A 21,368-nucleotide genomic window follows, 5' to 3' on the forward strand; every position below is an offset into this window, starting at 1 on the left:
ACCACTTCTGCAACTGACAGAAAAAGGTAAAACTGAACCATTTCGTTCCCTGAGCAAGTTAAAACAAAGTTATAGCTGCAAAGGAATCCAAGTAATCCGCAAACAAAGGCTCACACCGCTTCAGCGCTAATGCAGAACAATGCTGCACCCTAGTGGCCGGTATAAGACACTACTAGTTATAAACCTAAAAGCGTCACATCGGGCCTCTTTGCCAAAGTTCTTGCCTTGCATCACAAATGCTCTCCTTCAGATTCAATAAATATTAGCTTTTCTTTTTCTATAAACAGTTTTTATTTGTGAATTTGTACTTGTTCCTTGGAGACTTTGTAATAACAACACAGATCAAGACAAATGAAAACTAGCGAGGTGGCCGTGCACAAGCAAGATGCAAGCAGATATCCACACAGTGGGCACAAAACACTGAGGCTGTTTTTGGGTTACACCGTCATCGTGTCAAACCATGGACTTAGAAGCGAGCCAGAGACAAAAACAACTGCAAAAAAAAAACAACCACACTAATTTCACTCTAAATATTTATTGACACCGAAAAATATTCTGCATATTGCTTCATTGAGGCAAATGGTATAATGTGAGTAAAATTAAGACAAATGCAGGTGACTTCATTTTCTCCTTTAAAATAATGGTTGGTCGGAACAGTTTGGCTCTAATGTAAATGTTTCCCTTCGCACAAATATTCCTGTAGGATACTGAAATCAGCATCTATTGGTTTATGGGCTCAATTCATTCAGCATCTTACACGTCCCTCGAGACCTCAATTCCTAAACGAGGATCAGCCTGGGATGAATTAGAAGGGATAGATGAAAACGTCATCAACCAAATATTTTCCCTTCTCCAATACATTCACTGGATGGGGGGGACGTACAGGTGACCTGTGACCCCCGCAGCTCAAACCTCAACTCTGCAAAACATTGAAAACAGAAACTATGCTGTAGCACTGACCCGGCTGGTAATTGCAACATGCTCTACAATCATGTCACCCACAATCTATCAACCCCTTTTTTAGTGTATCATTAATACAATTAAGTATGCATACAATGCAAGATGTTAGATATTGATATTTATTTGCGTCGTTCAAATTGTTATAAACTGCGCTGATTAGTATTCAAGTATCACTTCCCTTGCCAGACATTTGTATGCTGGGTGTTAATGCTTAACGTCTTTGCTCTATTATCACGTTCTCCCTCACCTTTATCTTCACGAGCTCCGTGTTACATTGGCGGCAGAGTACAAGAATACACTTAAGTTAAACATTATGTACATGTACCCAGAATAAAAAATAATTTAAAAAAAATGTAACAAACAGAGGAACAAAATACAACTTGCAAATAAATGTATGTTATTTTTGTTTAGTGCAATTCCCATGCAATACCACATGCAGCTATAGAGGGTGCATGAAGACCATATTCCATGCATGACCTTGTAAACCCTGCTGATCTCAATCCCTTTAAACGTCGTCCTCGTGGGTTTTTAATCAAACATTGACCGGACATCACATCCGCTGATATCGTATCCTGAGCATTTTGACTAAAATATACGTCTGTGGTCGAATCCAGCCGTTAGATGACATCCACCCCACAGGCCTGTTATTTTCCCAAACACATTTGCTTATAATCAGTCAGCGTTACTGAAAGGGGTCTTTCATGCTGCTGTACCTGACCAAACTGAACCGGGCCTGGGCGTGTTGGGCCGATTTAGTTAGCCGCAACAAGTGGGAACAGAACTGAGCTGAACCGTCTATGGGCTTGACAAGGAAACTCATTCGGGGAGTGCCACGCCATGATGGCACCATCAAGACAAGTCTACAGCACTGAGTGACTTTATACTCGCATACTGGCACAAGATTTATCCTCATTACCTCTTCAAATGTTTAAAGTGTAATCCTAAAAAAGACCAACGCAGTAGTACAGACACCTCTCCTCAGCAGGCTTGTTTCATAACTATGCCATCAAAGGCCTGACAGGCCATGTCAGATGAGCGTCTGAACAGGAAAAAGGTGAAAAGATGATTATAAAAGCGGCACATCTTTTCTAGCACTGTGAGGAGTAAGACGCAACAGAAATGACACGTGTGCAATCGAAATCCTAAAAAGGCAACAAAGCAGAAAATCAAATACTGAAGGCATGACCTCATGACACGAGTTCTTAAATTCCTATTTGGATGCGTTCAAATGTATAAAAATAAAAACTGAACGTGTGAGCATTTATAAAAATAAAAAACTTGAACCAAAACTCATGTCATAAGTTAAAAGCTATGAAAAAAAACTACTTTTATGACCAAACTTCTCTAATTCTGCGACACATTTGAACTGAATTCTCTTGTGCCCACTTCGGCACAAGAGAATGGGTTTGTTCAGCACCACATTGTGCAGCGATAATGGATGAAAAAACAAACAAACAACGGTTTGAAATCTTTCCCACAGTTGTACTCGATGCATCCTGACAGTTATGCGTTGATGCGACGGTACAGCCGTGCAACTGAATCTCATTTGGTGCAGATGCCGTATGCGTCAGATCCCAACAAAACATTTTTTTTCTCCCTTTTTCTCCCCAATTGTATCTGGCCAATTACCCCACTCTTCTGAGCCACCTCGGTCACTGCTCCACCTCCTCTGCCGATCCGGGGAGGGCTGCAGACTACCACATGCCTCCTGCGATACATGTGGAGTCACCAGCCGCTTCTTTTCACCTGACAGTGAGGAATTTCGCCAGGGGGACGTAGCACGTGGGAGGATCACACCATTCCCCCCCAGTTCCCCCTCCCCCCTGAACAGGCGCCCTGGCTGCCCAGAGGAGGCACTAGCGCAGCGACCAGGATACATACCCACATCCGGCTTCCCACCCACAGACACGGCCAATTGTGTCTGTAGAGACGCCCGACCAAGCCGGAGGCAACACAGGGACTCGAACAGACGATCCCCATGTTGGTGGGCAACAGAATAGACCACTACGCTACCCGGACGCCCACAAAACATGTTTTAGAGAAACGCAGCGATCGTTTGTCATCTAGAAGCATCTTTAAAGTCGGGGTTTTTTTTTTTTATTTAGATTTTCACATCTAAGCTCCAGATGTTGACTCTGAAGTGAAATTGAATATGCTTGCTAAAACATCCAAAATATTCAACATAACAATTAAAAAACAAACAAACAAACAACAGCAAAGAGCATGCAGCTAACCGGTGAACATTGCATGGGGGAGAAGTGACAGCATGTACCCGACAGTACCTACGTCAGGCCTATTTAGAAGTACTGACATAACAGAAGAATGTGTTATGCAAAGCAATTGATAACGTGAGATGAGGATTTTTATTTCATTTTTTTTGCAGTTTTGGAATATATTATAACCTGGGATCTACGACGCAGATTCTGAGACAGCACTTAAACTCAGTTTCACCCCGGAGCATGCGTTGCACAATTTTGCAAAAAGTAATGCCGAGTCCCTGTCGAAAATACAGAGTCCGTACTGGGGGTGCATACACTGACATTTTGTGATTTGTATGTTCGTTACATGAGATATCCGACTGTATACACTTTAACACCAAGTGGATGTATGAAGCCCGTTCAAATTGTTGCGGTAAAATCGGTCTTGGTCGAGCACTTCTTGCATTAACTCCGTATACAAACACAATGTTGACATTCAATCGCACTTTCAGAATTCTCATCATCGGACCACCGGATCAGCCTCATGACCCAAAGGTACAAGATACCAGAGAATTGCACATCGGTCTCCTTTTGATTAAAAACGGACATCTGTAACTGCCTGAGTCTTTGTAAAAACAATTTTTTCCTGTGACTCCATCTGGACAAACAGGAAAGAACTACATATAGAGTATGCTGATGCTCTTTCATCGCCACAGTATTCAAGTTTCCCCATATAAGAGCGTCGGAGGTAGGGACACGCATGATGTAGTTCAGCAAACTTCTCCGAGACTGGCTGTTGAAGAGAATATCTGGATGACTGTAGGCAAGTGATGAGTGCATTCGTTTCAGTCAGGCCTACTCCTTTTCTGTCATTCGTGCTCGATGTAATCCAGTCATGTCCAAATGCCTAAATCCCAAATTGCAATCCAGTCCCTGTTCTCTGGATTTCATGAGTGAAACTGGGTGCTGGGCCCTTCACCCCCAACAGGCATTTGAGAAGCATGATATGGCATTGGGCGACATGGTTGGTGTAGTGGTTAGCGCAGTCGCCTCACAGCAAGAAGGTCCTGGGTTCGAGCCCCGGGGTAGTTCAACCTTGGGAGGTCGTCCTGGGTCGTCCTCTGCGTGGAGTTTGTATGTTCTCCCCGTGTCTGCGTGGGTTTCCTCCGGGTGCGCCGGTTTCCTCCCACAGTCCAAAAGACATGCAGGTCAGGTGAATCGGCCGTACTATATTGTCCCTAGGTGTGAATGTGTGTGTGTGTGTGGACCCTGTGATGGCCTGGCGGCCTGGGTGTCTCCAGGGTGCTTCCCCACCTGCTGCCCAATGACTGCTGGGATAGGCTCCAGCATCCCCGCGACCCCGAGAGCAGGATAAGCGGTTTGGATAATGGATGGATTGGATATGACACTGTCCATTGTTGTTGGAATCATGGTTTTCCCAAAACTAGGTAAATTCGAGGTCCCCGGGAATTTTTTGTTTTGTCATGAACATGTCATCAAAGTATACATTACATAATTCAAACTCTGGGACTCAGGCAGCAGTAATAATATGAAAAGAAAACTAAATTCAAGCAAGAGGTCCGTTATGTTCTTTCTGGAACAATTTATTGTCTAACGTCTGTTAAAAGAATGGTAAACCTTTTGACATGTTGTGTTTGGGATCGAAGAACCCATTGTTCAGGCCATCGCTCACATTGAGTGGTAAATTTTTAGAAAAAGAAAGAAACTGGCCATGTGTACAGTATTGCTATTAGGCCATTTGATGGCTTAGAGATGGCCAGTGTGACGGTCCATCAGCTCACATTAATCAGTGCACTGCTCCCGCTCTTCAGAGAGAAGACATTCCCTCTTCCTCTCACCTATGGTTTGATGTAGGACTTCTCAAGTTTGCTGCCAGGGAAAGAAGGTGGTGCCCGCTGGTACACCAAAGTGTGCCATCGTATCGGCTCCATTGAGGCGTTCCCTCAGAACGCCTCCTGGTTCTCTTAGTCCGTCTTCCCGTTCTCCTGAGGCGCGTCGGCTTTGCTCCGTCGTCCTGAGCGCAGCACCTTGTAGCAGCCGCGGGTGATCTTGTGCATCCACATGACGTTCATGACGTCCAAGCAGATACTGGAGCAGATCCAGGCGACACGGCCACCCCAGGGGACCAGGTAGAAAGCGTCGGTGCCATAGACGGCGTACATGCGGCTGTAGTAAACCGGCATCACGGCGATGCGGACCAGGAAGAAGACTGCCGCCATGGCAACGCCGTTCGCCATGTTGGGCCGCGAGGACTTGGGGTAACCCAGCACCTCAAAGAACCAACTGAAACATGATGTCAAGACACCGCACACATCAGGATAAATGGATAATGAAAATTAGCATAATACTAATAATGTACTTGATATAATATCAGTTATACTGTATGCAAACCTGCTGACAAACCCATCAGTGAGTTTATGCTATCTATCTGTCATGACTGACACATTTCCTGCCAACTGCTTGGGTACATACAGATCATTTAACATTTTCTTTGTTAAAAAGAACTGGGGAGCTTTTTTTAAATATGCACTTGTGTTTTTTCACTGGCACAATAATGACTTCTAAAGCACTAGTTAGGGAAGGAGACTCCAAGTGAAAACAAAATATACAACACTGCAGACAGCATGGCAGGCTGAATAAACAAAGCATCTTCAGCAGTTAATATCTTTCATTGACATCATTTTTTATACATACATCTTGTTATCAATTTTATTTTCTCCCAAATTGTATCCGGCCAATTACCCCACTCTTCTGAGCCGTCCCAGTCGCTGCTCCACCCCCTCTGCCGATCTGGGGAGGGCTGCAGACTACCACGTCTCCTCCGATACATGTGGAGTCACCAGCCGCTTCTTTTCACCTGACAGTGAGGAGTTTCGCCAGGGGGACGTAGCGCGTGGGAGGACCACACTATTCCCCCCAGTTCCCCCTCCCCCCTGAAAAAGCGCCCCGACTGACCAGAGGAGGCACTAGGTCAGTGACCAGGACACATACCCACATTCGGCTTCTCACCCGCAGACAATTGTGCCTGTAGGGACACCCGACCAAGCCATAGGTAACATGGGGATTCGAATTGGTGATCCCCTGTTGGTAGGCAATGGAATAGACACGCCATGCCACCTGGACACCCTAGAGTTTCATTCTTAAAAATATCACTCCTGACCTGCCCTGCTCAGGAAATGTTGTAAACTGACCAACCCAGAGTATGATGTGACCCCAAGGCCACAGTTTGGGGGTTACCTACCGCTGGTTCACACATGGAGTGGAGAACTCGGCAAGCAGACGGAAGTTAGCAAAATAAGGCAACGTTCCTTGGCCCTGGAAGAACAAGGTGAGAACAGGGAAACAACAAAAACAGGAGAGGGACAAAAAGAAGAAAAAAAAAAACAAGACAGCAAGTCACTTGGGTCAGGAGCCAGTAGGATGACTAAGAGGCCGTTGAGGCATCTCTGCCTCACAGGAGAACACAAACACACAAAAACACAAATGCAAGAACCAACTAATCAATCGATCCCAGCAACAACAACAACAGATTTCATTTCACATGAAATTTGAGAATGAACATGGGCAAAGGAGCCTTGTCCTTTATTCCACTGCTTCTGGGGACATCACCTCATGTCATTTCATATTTCCTAATGCGGTGCTGAAGATTAAGGAGATTGGGGCTGTGCATGTGTGTGTGTGTGTGTGTGTGTGCATGTGTGTAGGTGGAGGGGTTGAGTCAATGCTAAATTTAGAACAGGCCCTGACTGGATATAGGCTTATGTTTTTTTTTCTTCAGATCTTACAAAAAAAGCTCCCTCCCTCGGGACACCAAATTATTTATTCAAGTTTGGCAGAGCCAAATTTAGATGGGCTCTCATAGCGTTCCCTACTCTAGCATCATTTGAGGAGAGCGGTGGAGAGCATTGAGGGAATCTGCAGGCATATATAGAGGGATCACACGAGGAATCGGTTACCTGCAAAGCAGTTCATTAGGGTTAAGATTTTAGAGATTACTCTCATTGACAAAACAACGGTGACATCACTTCAGATTTAAGCTGCTGTTTGTTTGTGGTCCAGGCTGGTGAACGGTCACATATTTATCCCAATTTAGGCTATCAAACCGATTTTAGGATGGGAATCAAACAGTGCTGATGGTATTTGCTAAGAGGCCTCCTTCCTTCCAAAGTGAAGTTTGTAACTGAAGGCAATTTGGCTCCATTAAGAATGTCTTAGAAATCTGAGCCCACCATACAACACATCAGCACAGCGACCCGATTTGCCCCCTCTTGCACCCAATGACACTCCCCAAACAAGCATGGAGCAAGAAAGCCAATATATACATGAAAGTATTTGTACTTTTAATGGAGAGTGAACATGAACTATCAGGGAAATGTGTGCAAAAAACAATACTGTCATATGGAAAATTCTCAGAGAAGACAGTGGACAACACATTTCATTGCCTATCAAAATTCAATTATAAAAAGGGAACAAATGTCAAGTGTCAACACAGCACAGACTTTCCTATTCACATAACCAGCCAGATACTAGTTGGGGGAGCAATTAATAGCCATGCAGCATAAAAGCATCAAGTTAAACTTTGAAACGTGTCATTGCTTTGAGGATCAAGGCTCAGTTTCCAGAATTTCTTAGGTGGGAGATCATGTGTGCAAGCAACTGGAAAAATTTGCAGCAGGTTTGTCTTCAATTAAGGCTGGGACTACACATGAAAATGGGTTGCCTAGCGAAAATAACCACTGAACCCTAATCAGCAACGGTCATCTTAAAATGGAGGTGCTATTAGCAGTGGCGTTTGCAACATGAAGAAAACACCACAAAAGCCTTGCAGCCTGCCTACCTTGGCCAGCTTACTAGACAGGCTTCATTTCCGCTGCTTGCTTTTTTCCTGCACTTTATCTCACAGTGAACACAGGAACAATAGGAGCATATAATTTTGGGCGGTGCAACTGTGACATTTTCAGGTCAAATTGCAGCCTCGCTGACGGCAAAACTGCCGGGAAGTCCTATTCTGTAAAACCGAGATGGTCTTAACACCAAGATTCTTTGGAAAACCCACCCTTGTTCTGCATAGCCAGTTTTTTTTTTCTTCTCAACCTGGCCTGCCTTGCCAAAATAAATAGACATTTTCAATTCATCAACACCAGACACACAGGCTATACAGACTTAGGCTTACCTTGAGGTGCTGAAACAAAAGCTGGGCATTGAAAAATACTTACTATGTGATTACAGACAGGTTACATCTTGGCTGGAGTGTTTAATACCATGTGATATGTGAACTTTCCACTGAGCATGAGCATGCTAATACGTCTAGGTACTGGTAAGTCCATACTGTGACTGGGCATCTATCTGCTCAGTGCAGCACAACAGCAATAACAGCAGACAAGACAGGAATAAAGAAAGTCCCCATCTAGGTCACAACCTGCCCTGCTTTGTTACACATGAAGTGTAACATGACATCATTTTTGGTAGTTTTTGCATGTATGGGGATGACACAATCCACCTTGAATATTGGTAATTTTTGCATGAAGGGTTTGAAAATGTACTATTAGGTCATATTAGATACTGTTTAAGTCGTATTAGCAGAGGACACAGAGACAGACAGACAGACAGATATATTAGAGAAATAAAATGCCACCACAGTTGGAAGCAAAGAAGAAGCAACAATGATCACACTGAAAGTAGAGCATGCATTTAATAATCACACAACAGTCCAACATTACATCTTCATCCCTCTTGACTAGTCTTGATCACTTTAAATGAAACTGGTATTTAAAGAAAAACGTTACAGTTGGCATAAAAGCTCACAAAAACAGATGATACCAAATTACGTAAGATGCCTCTGTGTGTATTGGTCTGACTGACAGACAGCTCTAACATGCCAACAGGTTTACTGAGGGTCAAAAAAATATATTAATAGAGAATTTTCGATATACATTGTTCAGTTAACTTCATCATACTTGCACACAGCTAAATCCACCTGAAGAGTTTCGAACTTGGTATAAAATATCTTGATGCATGCTCAATAATCCAGGTAAGAAAACCAAAGAAGGTTGCATCAGTTCATCTGGACACAACGTTTATTGAGAGAAACGTTTCATCGCTCAACTAAGTGACATCTTCAGTCTAAACTGACTGCAGGTATCCCCACCCTTATAAACAATACAGTGGCATAACGACCAAAACCAATCATCAGTTTCATGTGCACATATGGACATGACCAATAACTAGAGTTTCAATGGCCATGTGTACTATTCACAGAGGATTTGGGAATGTTTGTAATCACCACATCGTAAGATGGTGACAGATGTACTCTTAGCCCCCCCCCCCCCCCAGTTCAGGGATGGTCTTTCCCTCTTAACATAGATGGCCTCTTTGACTCCCCGTTCAAACCAGCGTTCCTCCCTATCAAGCATGTGCATATCCTCATCCTTGAAAGACTGGCCACTGGCCTGTAGATGGGTGTAGAGCGTTGGTTTCAGTCGTCATACATCTGTCGCCATCTTACAATGCTGTGATTGCAACATTCCCCAATCCTCTGTGAATAGTACACATGGCCATTGTAACTCTAGTTAAAGATCACACTTATATGAAACTGGTCATTGATTTCAGTTGTTAGGCAACTGTATTGCTTCTAAGGGTGGGGATACCTGCAGTCAGTTTAGACTGAAGATGTCAGTCGAGTGACGAAATGTATCCGTCGATAAACGTTGTATCCAGATGAACTGATTCAACCTTCTTTGATTAGTATAAAATAGTTTATCGGACCATGGACATGTCCACAATCACACTTAACACATTAACTAATGAGAGACTATGACAACAAATGACAAGTAGACTGGATACGAAACCAAATAGAAAGGGGAAAAAAAAGGCCTTTACGCAGCGTGTAATCATCATTAAATCTCTGCCAATCCGGTTTCTTCTACGGCAACTAGGCAACATAGGTAGCCCAAATGATTTCTTAATATTAGACTATCACAAAATATCAGCTCTGTATGCGGCACGTACTTGAGGCCAAGTGTGAAGAAACAGTGGGTGTCCAGTAACAGTATGGCCTACATCACAGACTTCATCTATCTTCTAACATACAGCCACGTCTTGCACCAATTCCACACTTATAAGGCTGGATTTACATGGAGATCTTTACTTCACCTCGCTGACACAAACTCAACGCTCTTATTAATGTGTAAAATGGAAGAGAAGTTCTTTTTCTCTGTGACATTAAAATCAAGGGACAACTAGATCCAAAATTGATGTGTCACTTTAGGGAGGACGGGGTAAATCCAGCCAGTGTCTGGTGAGAGGGCAGAAAAGAAAGGGAAGTGATGCGAGTCTGCACCGCTATACAGTTATAACTGAAACAAACCGTTCTAAACAATACTCCACTGTATTCTGCAGCTTTTTATCCGAAGATATCCATTTCTTTGCCAATGGCTCATGCTTGCTTGATTGAGCACAGTGCACAATTGTTCTTTTCTCCAAGAACACTGGGAAGCGCATTGAAATTGAAAGGAAGCGTTAAGTAATTTACACTTTAAACCTTTTTGTGTTGTTCTACATGAAATACATCAAAAATACAAAATAGACTTTAACAGCAGATGACTTGAGTAAAAAAAAGGGTTAAGGTGAGGGGTTCTGCAATATTAGGTAAGTAATAAAATAGGTGTTTTATATTTGTTTTGAAGCATTAAAGCAATTAAAGATACACTGGATGACACTCATTGTGTAAGAAGGACTTCATCTACAGCTCTATCTGAGAGTTAATGCACTTTTATCATCATGGAATCAAGCGGGAAACAATATTTGTCCCGCTCTGTCTGGGCCCATGTGTGGGGTCATTACTGTAGCAGAATCATTTGCAAATGTTTGTGGAGAGTTGTGTAACTGTCTCGATCCGTGTGTAAGAATCTCTAAATGCGTACTGAGATTTGCGAATGTGTACAGGAATCTGCAAACGCGTGGATGAAAAGTCAAAGTATTTCGCTCCAAGGACTGGAAATACAGGCAAGCCATCGGCTACAACTCAGGCGGGCCTCTCAATTGGCTGTCTTTTTTTTTTTTACACGTGATTTTTGCTTCACTTCTGCTGTGGCAGACCTCCGGCTTGGTCGGGCGTCCCTACAGACACAATTGGCCATGTCTGTGGGTGGGAAGCCGGATGTGAGTATGTGTCCTGGTCGCTGCACTAAGCGCCTCCTCTGGTCGGTCTGGGCGTCTGTTCGGGAGGGGGGGGGGGGGTAGCGTGATCCTCCCACGCGCTACGTCGCCCTGGTGAAACTCCTCACTGTCAGGTGAAAAGAAGCGGCTGGTGACTCCACATGTATCGGAGGAGGCATGCGGTAGTCTGCAGCCCTCCCACGATCAGCAGAGCGGGTGGCACAGCAACCGGGACGGCTCGGAAAAGTGGGGTAATTGGCCAAGTACAATCGGGGAGAAAAAGGGAGGAGAAAAAAAACAACAACAAACTTTTCCTCTCCATTGACACCCATTATAATTACAATGGACCTTATAATTATAAGGAAAAAGCTTAACGTGGCTTAATGTGCCAAAACAGCAGTCAATGATCACCAAATTTCTCTTGGACAGCTCTTGTCATAAAATCTTCCACCAGTCAAAAAAATCAAGACCAAAAACCCGTGAGTATGGACGTTATCTTACATTAAGCGTTTTCCTCTACATGATCAATAATTAATTATACATATATTATTTATACCTTACATTACACATTATTGTTATTTAGAAGAACATTATAAAATATAGGAAATCTATGCAGTTCAATTAGATTTTTTTTAAGATGGGAGAGAGCTCATAACAAGAGATCCCATCAGTAGACAAGACTGTTTCAAGGACGTCCTCTCTTATGTCAACTCTGTGCACTGCAGTCTGCCTACACTGGCCCCGTCCAGCAATGTCACACTTAAAATCAGTGGGTGCTACCGCCAGCTAGTGGTATGTAGGCTGGGAAGCTACCGAGGCACAGTGCGGGCAACGCGGTACGCTCACAGACAAATCTCCACACACATTTGCAGATCGCCACATGCATTTCTGCAAATGCATGTGGCAAAAATCACATGTAAGAAAGACAGCCAATCGAGAGGCCCGCCTGAGGTGTGACTGACGACTTGTCTGTATTTCCAGCTCTTGAAGCAAAATACTTCCAACTTTTCAGCCACACGGATTCCGAATAAACATTTGCAGATTCCTATACACATTCACAAATCTCAGTACGCATTTAGAAATTATTTTACACGTTTACAAATCTGATTACGTATACACGGATTGAGATATAGTTGCACAACTCTCCACACACATTTGCAAATGATTCTGCTGCAATAATGGCCCCATACCCATGGTTCAAACTGTACTTGCATGGGAGGAAAGCTCAAGAAAAGTGTAAGGAAGAGAAAGAGGGGGCAGAAATCAGCCATGGCACAAATCTGATAAGACGGTAGATAAATAGGCAGGTAGGTAGTTAGGTAGGTTAACAGGCGTTGGATGACATGCACAACAAGAACGATGGACCCCATCTGCTGTCCATAACCACTCAAGAACTTCACAGAAATGTAAGCATGCATACAGCGGTTACAGCTCAGCATTCAGCTAAGCTTAGCCCAGAACATAAATAAATAAATAAAGGTTGTTCAGATTCATTCAACACTGAATGGGTCAGTAGAACAAAATAAAGCAATAAAAGCACAGGATTTGTAAGGGCAAGGTAGGGTGGGGTGGGAGGGGACAATGGCCATTATCACCATTGAGCATTCCATGCAAAAAATACCATATTCATTCATCTCCATACTATTCTGCAACAGAACCTGGCAACCTAGAGGGTTACAGATGCCTGGAACCAAGAGTGAACAGCACCGGCCTTAAATGCTAGGCATACACATCTATTTATGAATCTGGATAAAAGCCTACTGTGTAACCTTCTACAAGTGGAACAATGACCATGCAACAGCTTGTACTAGCAATTACATGCTTTGCAAAATTAGTCTCCCTCACACAACATGGAGACACTGTAAGCAGAAGTAAAACTAGTATGACTGCCTTTAGTCTGACTTTACACTAGTAGGTTGTTAAGCCCCGAGCTTGCAAACCAAGACTACTCCAAGATGGTTCTTGGTAGTGCTTCATTGATTGAAATGCCATATTATGTAAATTATCCCCCTGTAAGGTCAATAAGGAGGTCTACTGTAACAACTGAACTCTCAAACTCAAACTCAAAATATCTAGAAAGACCAGTCCATACTACCATGCCTCATTATTTAAAGGAGTGCTCTGAAATTTTGTACTTGGTGTCAGCAATATGAGAAGAAAACAGAGACATCAACCAATTTCCATCTAAGTCCTCGCCTCCCTGGAAATACCAAGGTCTATAATGTAATTGAGACTAAATACTACATGAGAATGCTCACACAGACTATACCTACAACCCATTTACCACTGAGATGCAATGCAACAACAGTGGGTGGTGCGGACACTTCTCCTCAGTGTGGCCAACTATTGCTGTGCTTTTAACGCCCAGCCTCACCGGACACTGCTGTTCACCCTTGGTTGTCTCCTTCCCATCTTGCCTGTATGTTCTGCTATTGGACAATAGGAAACTCACCAGTACATAGTAGTAAGCATACAATGCTGCCAGATGGTGAACTACAAAAAACTTGTCGCCTATCGCCCTCCAATAGTAAAATATTAGCAGCAGATCTGAAAAAAATAGGGGAAAGAGAAGGGAAAAGAGAACATGTTAAAAGTGAATTTCTTCATCCACCAAAATATTCAAAAAGACTTATAACTTAAAACAGACAAGATATTCATACTACTTTTTTTTTCCAATGGATACTTTTCTTTATTACTTCAAACTTATTGGCTCACAATGTTAGATAATGGTTTAAGGTTTCAGCCAATCTTGCAAGCTTCACTTCCCTTAACAGCCGTCCTGATGAAGACGTATTCAATTATTTTCTTCAAACTGTATTATAATCAATGGTTGGCATGTAACGCTGACTGCATGGTCCTTATCTCGGATCACTGAGTGTACAAGACCCACGGTTGGCCTTTTTTTAGTGAGAAGGTGATGAAATCAGAACAAAAAGTCTTTTTTGGAGGACCCAGTTACATTACAGTATATTGTCAGCCTGGATTAGACAGAGGTATGGATCAAGTGATAAAATATTCAAGATTTGTTCCAGCACTTTTTCATTTAAATCCACTTTCTACACCTCAACATTTTTACTGTCTCGTGAAGAATTGACTTGACTCATTCGATATATATATATATATATATATATATATATATATATATACACACATACATACACACACACACACACTCTCTCTCTCTCTTTCACTTACTGTCATCATGTTACCAGGCAGTAAAAACTTGAGCGATTAAAATAAATGGAAAGTCAAGAAACCCATTCTGTCAAGAACTTGTGTGTGTGTTGTTTGGTAATCACACCAGTGAATAGACTATTTTCACCTCTCTTCTCCTTATCAGAGTGCTAACAAGCTAATCGTGCCGACCATCTTTTAGTTGGTCGAGCTTTCTCAACAGTTCAAGGCTAAACCCTCAGCTCCTCTCACCAGATATGAGGTAGCCTGTCGTGATGGCAACATTAATCTTCACAAGTGTAGGATCTCCCCTGTGGACACAGAAGCAGGTTGATAGCATTGAGTTATTACTGCTGGGCTACCACCAAAACACAATCAGACAGTCCACTTGGGGGGCTCATTGAACTGAGATTAGGTGAGAAAAACTTTGACCGAATACAATTTTTCTATATGACCCCATTTACACGAGATTAGAATGCGACTTGAGTGATCAGATAGCTATCATTCACAGAGAAATCCTAGCGTAAATGTTCCCAGGACCTATTGTGATTGGACTGCTTTCTGATCTAACAGCAACTGCAAGTTGGCTTGAGTATAAATTGATGTTTCTTACCATCAACATACATCAGCTCTTTACACCTTTCAAAACATTATGTCCCCTACTGTTGGCTTCCCGAGGACAAGTTTTCCTTGTCACTCAAAACAGGCTGCAGTTGCTCACAGATGCATGACAACATGTCCAGAGGTTAGTCACCCAATCACTGCCAGTGAAAATGCAAGCACTATGCCATCACACCAATCATAACCCTGCCCTCACACCCAAGTTGCTCTCCGAGACCTTACTGCAGTCAGCATAGCACACACGCTACTATGATAGCTGTATAAAACAACTGTCTCCCTGCTATCCTCTATATCGAGAGAACTGCTGGAACCGCATTCTCCCTCTGGCTAGTTCAAGACTCAAGAATGCGAAGAGCATTTCAGTAATGTCTGCAATCCCTACACACATCTCTACAATTCACCCCTGTGCATGTGTAGTCTGTCCTCCTCCCAGGTCTTCATGGTGCTGGTGGTTGCCAACTGGACACTGTTTGGCATCCTCCTCATCACATTCTTTATATATCTTATAAATCCATATATGCTTGTTGTCCTGTTTCAATGTTATATCCTTCTCTCACTCAGATGTGTGACTAATGTTTTTTTCTTTTCTCTTCTCCCACGTATGTGAATGATGCGATGTGAATGTTTTTTTCTTTTCTCTTCTCCCATGTATGTGAATGATGTGATGTGAGTCTCCCCCGTGTGCATGTGTAGTCTGTCCTCCTGTCAGGTCTACATGGTGATGGTGGCCGTGTGGCTCAGGTGCTAGGCTGTTCCGGTGGCATCTGGACACTGCTTGGCATCCTCCTCATCATATTCTTCATATATTATATAATTCTGTTATCCTCTTTCAGTGGTGTATTCTGCAAATTGTGTTCTATTCTGTACACACAACATCCATTGCATGTCTGTCCATCTCAGGGGAGTGATCCCTCCTCTGTTGCTCTCCCTGAGGTTTCTCCCTATTTTTTCTCCCTGTGTCTCAGGGGGGGTGTCCGCTCACCTCTGCTCTACTCATTATACACCAGTGACTGTATTTCACTCTCTGACATCAAAAATGACTAAGTTTGCTGATAACACAACACTGGCAGAACTGATTTCCCGTAATGATGAGTCAGCTTATAGAAAGGAGCTCTCCTCTCTTGTCCACTGGTGTAGCAATAACAATCTGGGACTGAACAAAACTAAAGAAGTCGTGGTTGACATCCATAAAAATCAGGGAGAGCTACTACCACTGGCCATTAACATCCAGGTGGTAGAGAGAGTGGATCACTTCAAATTCCTTGGGACTACAATCTCCTCCTCCCTGAAATGGGAAGACAACTTCACCACCATCCAGAAGAAAGCCCAGCAAAGACTATTCTTTCTGAGGCAGCTTAGGAAATTTGGAGTTTCAAGGGTTAAAATTGTACAGTTCTACAGGGCTGTAATAGAAAATGTGCTCGCTTTCTCAATAACTGTATAGTATGGCAATTCTACAGCCCACAAAAAAAAAAAAACTGTTGGAAAAAACGACTGGCTGAAAACTCCCCACCATTTCTGAATTATACAATACCCACATTCAGAAATGTCTTAAAATTTTAAAGGACTTCTCACACCCAGCACGACAACCCCCCATTCAATCATCTCCCCTCGGGTAAGAGACTCCGCAGCATCAAGACCAGAACATCTCACTTCCACAATAGCAGCTACCCTGAAGCAATCCGCATCCTAAATCTTTCACTGGCTGAACAAGTATAGTCTCCTTAAGCGCATGTACTTTAATTTGTCACTTTAAGGGTCTGTTCTTTATCTGAAGCGAGGGTCTAAGGACAGGATGTAATATTGCTGTAAAGCACCCTGAGGGAAATTTTTAATTTGTGATACTGGGCTATACACAGTGCACACTGCACTGTGTACACATTAACTCGGCAGATATTTTTCCTTTTCAGTCATCTGCTTGTCAACTTCCTGTTCGTTTAGATTGTATTATAGATGTTGTCACCAAATGATAATTGTTTAATGTTTGATTTACAGGTTTGGGTTTTGCTGCATGGTGTAGCAATAAAATGTGTGTGTGTGTGTGTGTGTGTGTGTGTGTGCGTGCGTGTGCGTGTGTCTGTGTGTTCCTTTACTTCTATCTTTGTGAGGACCAATTTCAGTATTTAACTATCAGAGTGAGGACCTATTTACGTGGTCCTTATATCTTCAAGTGTCTATTTCAGGGTTAGGTTAAGATAAGGGTTAAGCTTAGATATGTAGTTCTGATGGTAAAGGTTAGGGTTAAGAGCTAGAGAATGAATGTAGTCCATGTGGGGTCCTAACAAAGATAGAAGTACAAGAATGTGTGTGTGTGTGTGTGTGTGTGTGTGTGTGTGTGTGTGTGTGTGTGTGTGTGTGTGTGTGTGTGTGTGTGTGTGTGTGTGTGCACATGAGAGACCTAACAGGTGAAGTGTGTTTATTTGCACCATTGTGCATGCATGCATTGAGACAGAATTCCTCAGGCGCCACTGACATGAAGTAAACACTCGACCAGAAAGATGGTTAAAATATTGCACGCGAAAGTGCCGCGCAAGTGCAGTCGGACTTCTATCTGGCTAATGGAGATGCATTTCGGTAACACATGCAAATGCAATGTGGATAAAATCGCATACACAATACAATACAATCTGCACACAAGTCACAAAAACAACCAGATGTAAATGGGGCCATTGACTTGACTTACATATCAACTACAATTTTTTTTTCAAACAACTTACATCTCAAAAAACCCCTTTAAAGTCCTTCAAACATTAACGTTCTGGTGGATTATATAGCTTGAATGATTAAAAGACTACAAAAAAAAATCACTACAGTTCCCTGACTCCATAGTTGTGACATGGAAAAATAAGAGTTTAAAAGACTTATTGTAGTTCACAGCTCAGTTCTCACCAGACAGGGTCTTCATTTACGGCATCATCAAAGAACAAGATGTAGAGACAAAAAAGCCCGACCAGCAGTGCATGAAAGGTTGAAACTGTCCTGCATGAGAAACAGAGAGAGACACACACACACACACACACACACACACACACACACACACACACAAACACACACACAAATACCAGTGATGATTTAGTCCTCTGATTACTCATCTCTCGTCAGGTTTATCCTGTCTAACAAGCAAACCCAAAGATTAAAAAAAAGACTATCATCTTTATTCGCCAAGACTGCTGTAGCCCTTCGATAATTGTTCCTAAAGATGCATGAGCATCCTCTCTTCAATAAAGGATAAAGTGTGCAGATTTTTTTTTTTTTGTGTGCTCACAGCCAGTCAAGTGATTTTGCTTGTCAGGACCACAGAGCGATTCCGACCAATTAGACCGAGGGATTCATCACTGCTGAAGGATCAGACAGGAGCAAAGACAGTCCTCGTCAGTCAGGCAGTGAGACGGCCAAACAGCAGCCTTCAGCTAGTGAGACCCTGAGACATCCAGACAGTCTTTCACGTTCACTAAGTCTGAGTGACAGTCAGACAGCCTGCGTTTTCACAGTCAAGTCAGTCATCCCTGCTTGCACAAGGGTTTTCCCTTGGACTGGGAACATGGCTGTTGTTCATGCCTTCGCATGCTCATTCACATTTCCTCATTTATGACACGAGCGCTTCAATTTCAACAAATGCTTACAGGAGTAGTGAATGAATATAATGTCCAGCCTACACACTAAAGCTTTTACAATTCACACAGCACTAAAGGTTACTGAAACCGCCTCTATGTCTTACTCACACAGCACGCAAATACAGACACACACACACACACACACACACACACACACACACACACACACACACACACACACACACACACACACACACACTTCTCTATACTTTTGTATGAGACCTGCCATTTGAAGCCAGAGTCTACGAATTAATAAATCAACAGCTAAAAAACAACGTTGTTCAGCACCATTTATCAGGAGGTGGACATTGTACCTTCTACATTTATGATATGCCTTCACAGGCCGTGCTGATAATGACACATCCGTATTTGATGAAGGATGTGATAATATCTAATGATTTTAACGACCCTAACTCTTATGCCCAATAAATGTCCATGGTGCAAAGTGCACACCCATTTCTCAAGCATATAGACATTAGAAGTGGTGAGATAAGCAGGCTTTATTGAATGAGACCTCACTAGTGCTGACTTGCTATGACGAGTTCTAGAGAGTTCTAGTGAGCTACCAAATCAGGCAGGACTTTGCTGGACTACCAAAAATGTCTTTTCGGTTATTTTTAAACACTTAACTACACCAATGAGGATTAAAACAAAATACATAAAACACAAAAACGTTTCAATATGGTTGAAATTTGCTAGTGGCAAACTGGGACATCGGCCATAGAGGCAAATGTTATAAGAATTTAATGAGACAAAACATAGTCAGAGACCTGACAAGTTGCAACTCAACTTTCATAGCTGCTCAATGATGACAACAAATGACCGGCTTTAAAGCTTGTTTGTTTATGAACATTATTCTCCTGAGAGTCGACATTAAAAATATATTGGGCGTCTAACTCCACTGGGAATCTCCCTGTAACTCAAGGTATCCCTCCTTCCACCTCACTTTCTTCTCTTTGCTCTTTCCTCCCTACCTTACACACCAAGGTACACACACACACACACACACACACCTGAGAGATAACAGAATGAAGTCTATATCATCATCATCATTATCATCATCATCATCATCAGGTCACCTTGAGTTCCATTCCACCTTCTGCTTGTTGGTGAGCCCAGGGAAGCCGGGGCTGATGTGTATGGACACCCAGGGGCTGACCCTGTGGAAGAGCCACTGGAAGGTGAAGAAACTGGTCACCGAGATGGTGAGGATCAGCTGGCTGAATGGTTCCATGGCCACCCAACCTTACTGTTGGTAGGAAAGAGAGGAGGGAGAGACAGAAAACAAAGACAGTCAAGAGAGATGCTTCACCTCAAGACCTCTAACGTGCTCTACAATGTGAATGAAGTCAAAACACCCCCAGAGTGGTAAAACCTGCATCTGGAAGAACAAAGCTCCGCCTGCTTGTCTGTCAAGCGCAATGATTGATAAGGACACAGACAGCAAGACCACAACTCTAACTAGGTCAACAGAAGCAAACCATCCATCTCAGATTCACCTAAAGTCAGTTATGTATCACTATGTAAATCAAGCCATTGGGATCACATTAACTCATGGACCAGCCAAACCAGGAAAATAAATTAGCTCATGCTATATAGTCTGACTACCCAGAACAATAAATAGCACCGTGTCAGAAAGCCCAACCTGCCAAGAGTGGGTCAGTCAATGTTTAAACAAGGTCTGGTGGTGGAACTCTTGCTAACCACCTTTATGAGGCAAAACTACCAGGCACAATTTGGGATATTACAACAAAATACTCCCATTATAATTTGGCAGTGATTTATCAGTAACTTGACATGTTAACCATCTATTATGTTCATCTTTTGTTGCAACGCCGTTACTCAGTTTTACACTACGGCAATGTTCCTGTGAATGTGAAGCACTTTGTCTTGTTTGATAAGTGCTTTATGAATGGATATTATGTTAGAGCCAATTCTGTTTTGCTTTTAAGAACGCAATGCCACTATATTGCGAATTTGTTTTGGACCAAATGGACTAAAGAATATCCCCCTCTAATGTAAGAGAGACTACAATGGAATCATATTAAAAGAAATTTAATTCCTGGAGATATAGTACTGATTGTGGATTCGACTGCACCCCGAGGATTGTGGGTAATGGCATAGGTTCTGGACGACGACCTGGATCCAGAGGACTAGTTTGAGGTGTCATTCTCAAAACATGAACTAACGCATTGGACAGACCTATCAGCAAGATCTGCTTGCTGATACCTGCCTATGTCCCCCTAGTGAAACTCCTCACTGTCAGGTGAAAAGAAGCGGCTCCAGACTACCACATGGAGAGACATGTGGAGGAGGCATGTGGTAGTCTGCAGCCCTCCCCGGATCGGCAGAGGGGGTAGAGCAGTGACCGGGATGGCTCAGAAGAGTGGAGTAATTGGCTGGATACAATTGGGGAGAAAAGGGAGGAAAAAAATCCACAAAAAAAAGAAGCTAGTAGAATATAAAAGAAACAAACGTAAAGAAAGGAGTGTTTACAGGCAAGATTCTTTTATTTGAGTCACAATAAGTCACGATATAAGTTGAGAACTTCTCGTTAAGGATATTACTGTTGTATATTGGACCCGCTGCTGAGATGACTGTTATCTGGATGGATGGAACAAAT

At 42.8% G+C, this 21,368-nt stretch overlaps 1 protein-coding gene across 1 annotated transcript in view; it reads right to left on the minus strand.

Annotated features, from left to right (window-relative positions):
• Nucleotides 1-2,903: 2,903 nt before the first annotated feature.
• The window catches only part of LOC130129805 (TLC domain-containing protein 4-B-like), a 31,193-nt gene continuing 12,728 nt past the window's right edge, over nucleotides 2,904-21,368 (minus strand). The window contains exons 2-7 of the mRNA XM_056299459.1: nucleotides 19,825-19,994; nucleotides 18,021-18,110; nucleotides 14,763-14,821; nucleotides 13,789-13,883; nucleotides 6,421-6,494; nucleotides 2,904-5,462 (exon numbers count right to left, since the gene is read on the minus strand). Of these exons, the coding sequence (XP_056155434.1) occupies nucleotides 5,144-5,462; nucleotides 6,421-6,494; nucleotides 13,789-13,883; nucleotides 14,763-14,821; nucleotides 18,021-18,110; nucleotides 19,825-19,979 (792 nt within the window). The 5' untranslated portion in view covers nucleotides 19,980-19,994 and the 3' untranslated portion in view covers nucleotides 2,904-5,143. The remainder of the gene's footprint in view (nucleotides 5,463-6,420; nucleotides 6,495-13,788; nucleotides 13,884-14,762; nucleotides 14,822-18,020; nucleotides 18,111-19,824; nucleotides 19,995-21,368) is intronic.

Source organism: Lampris incognitus, chromosome 19, assembly GCF_029633865.1.
Source record: "Lampris incognitus isolate fLamInc1 chromosome 19, fLamInc1.hap2, whole genome shotgun sequence".
Lineage (NCBI taxonomy): Eukaryota > Metazoa > Chordata > Actinopteri > Lampriformes > Lampridae > Lampris > Lampris incognitus.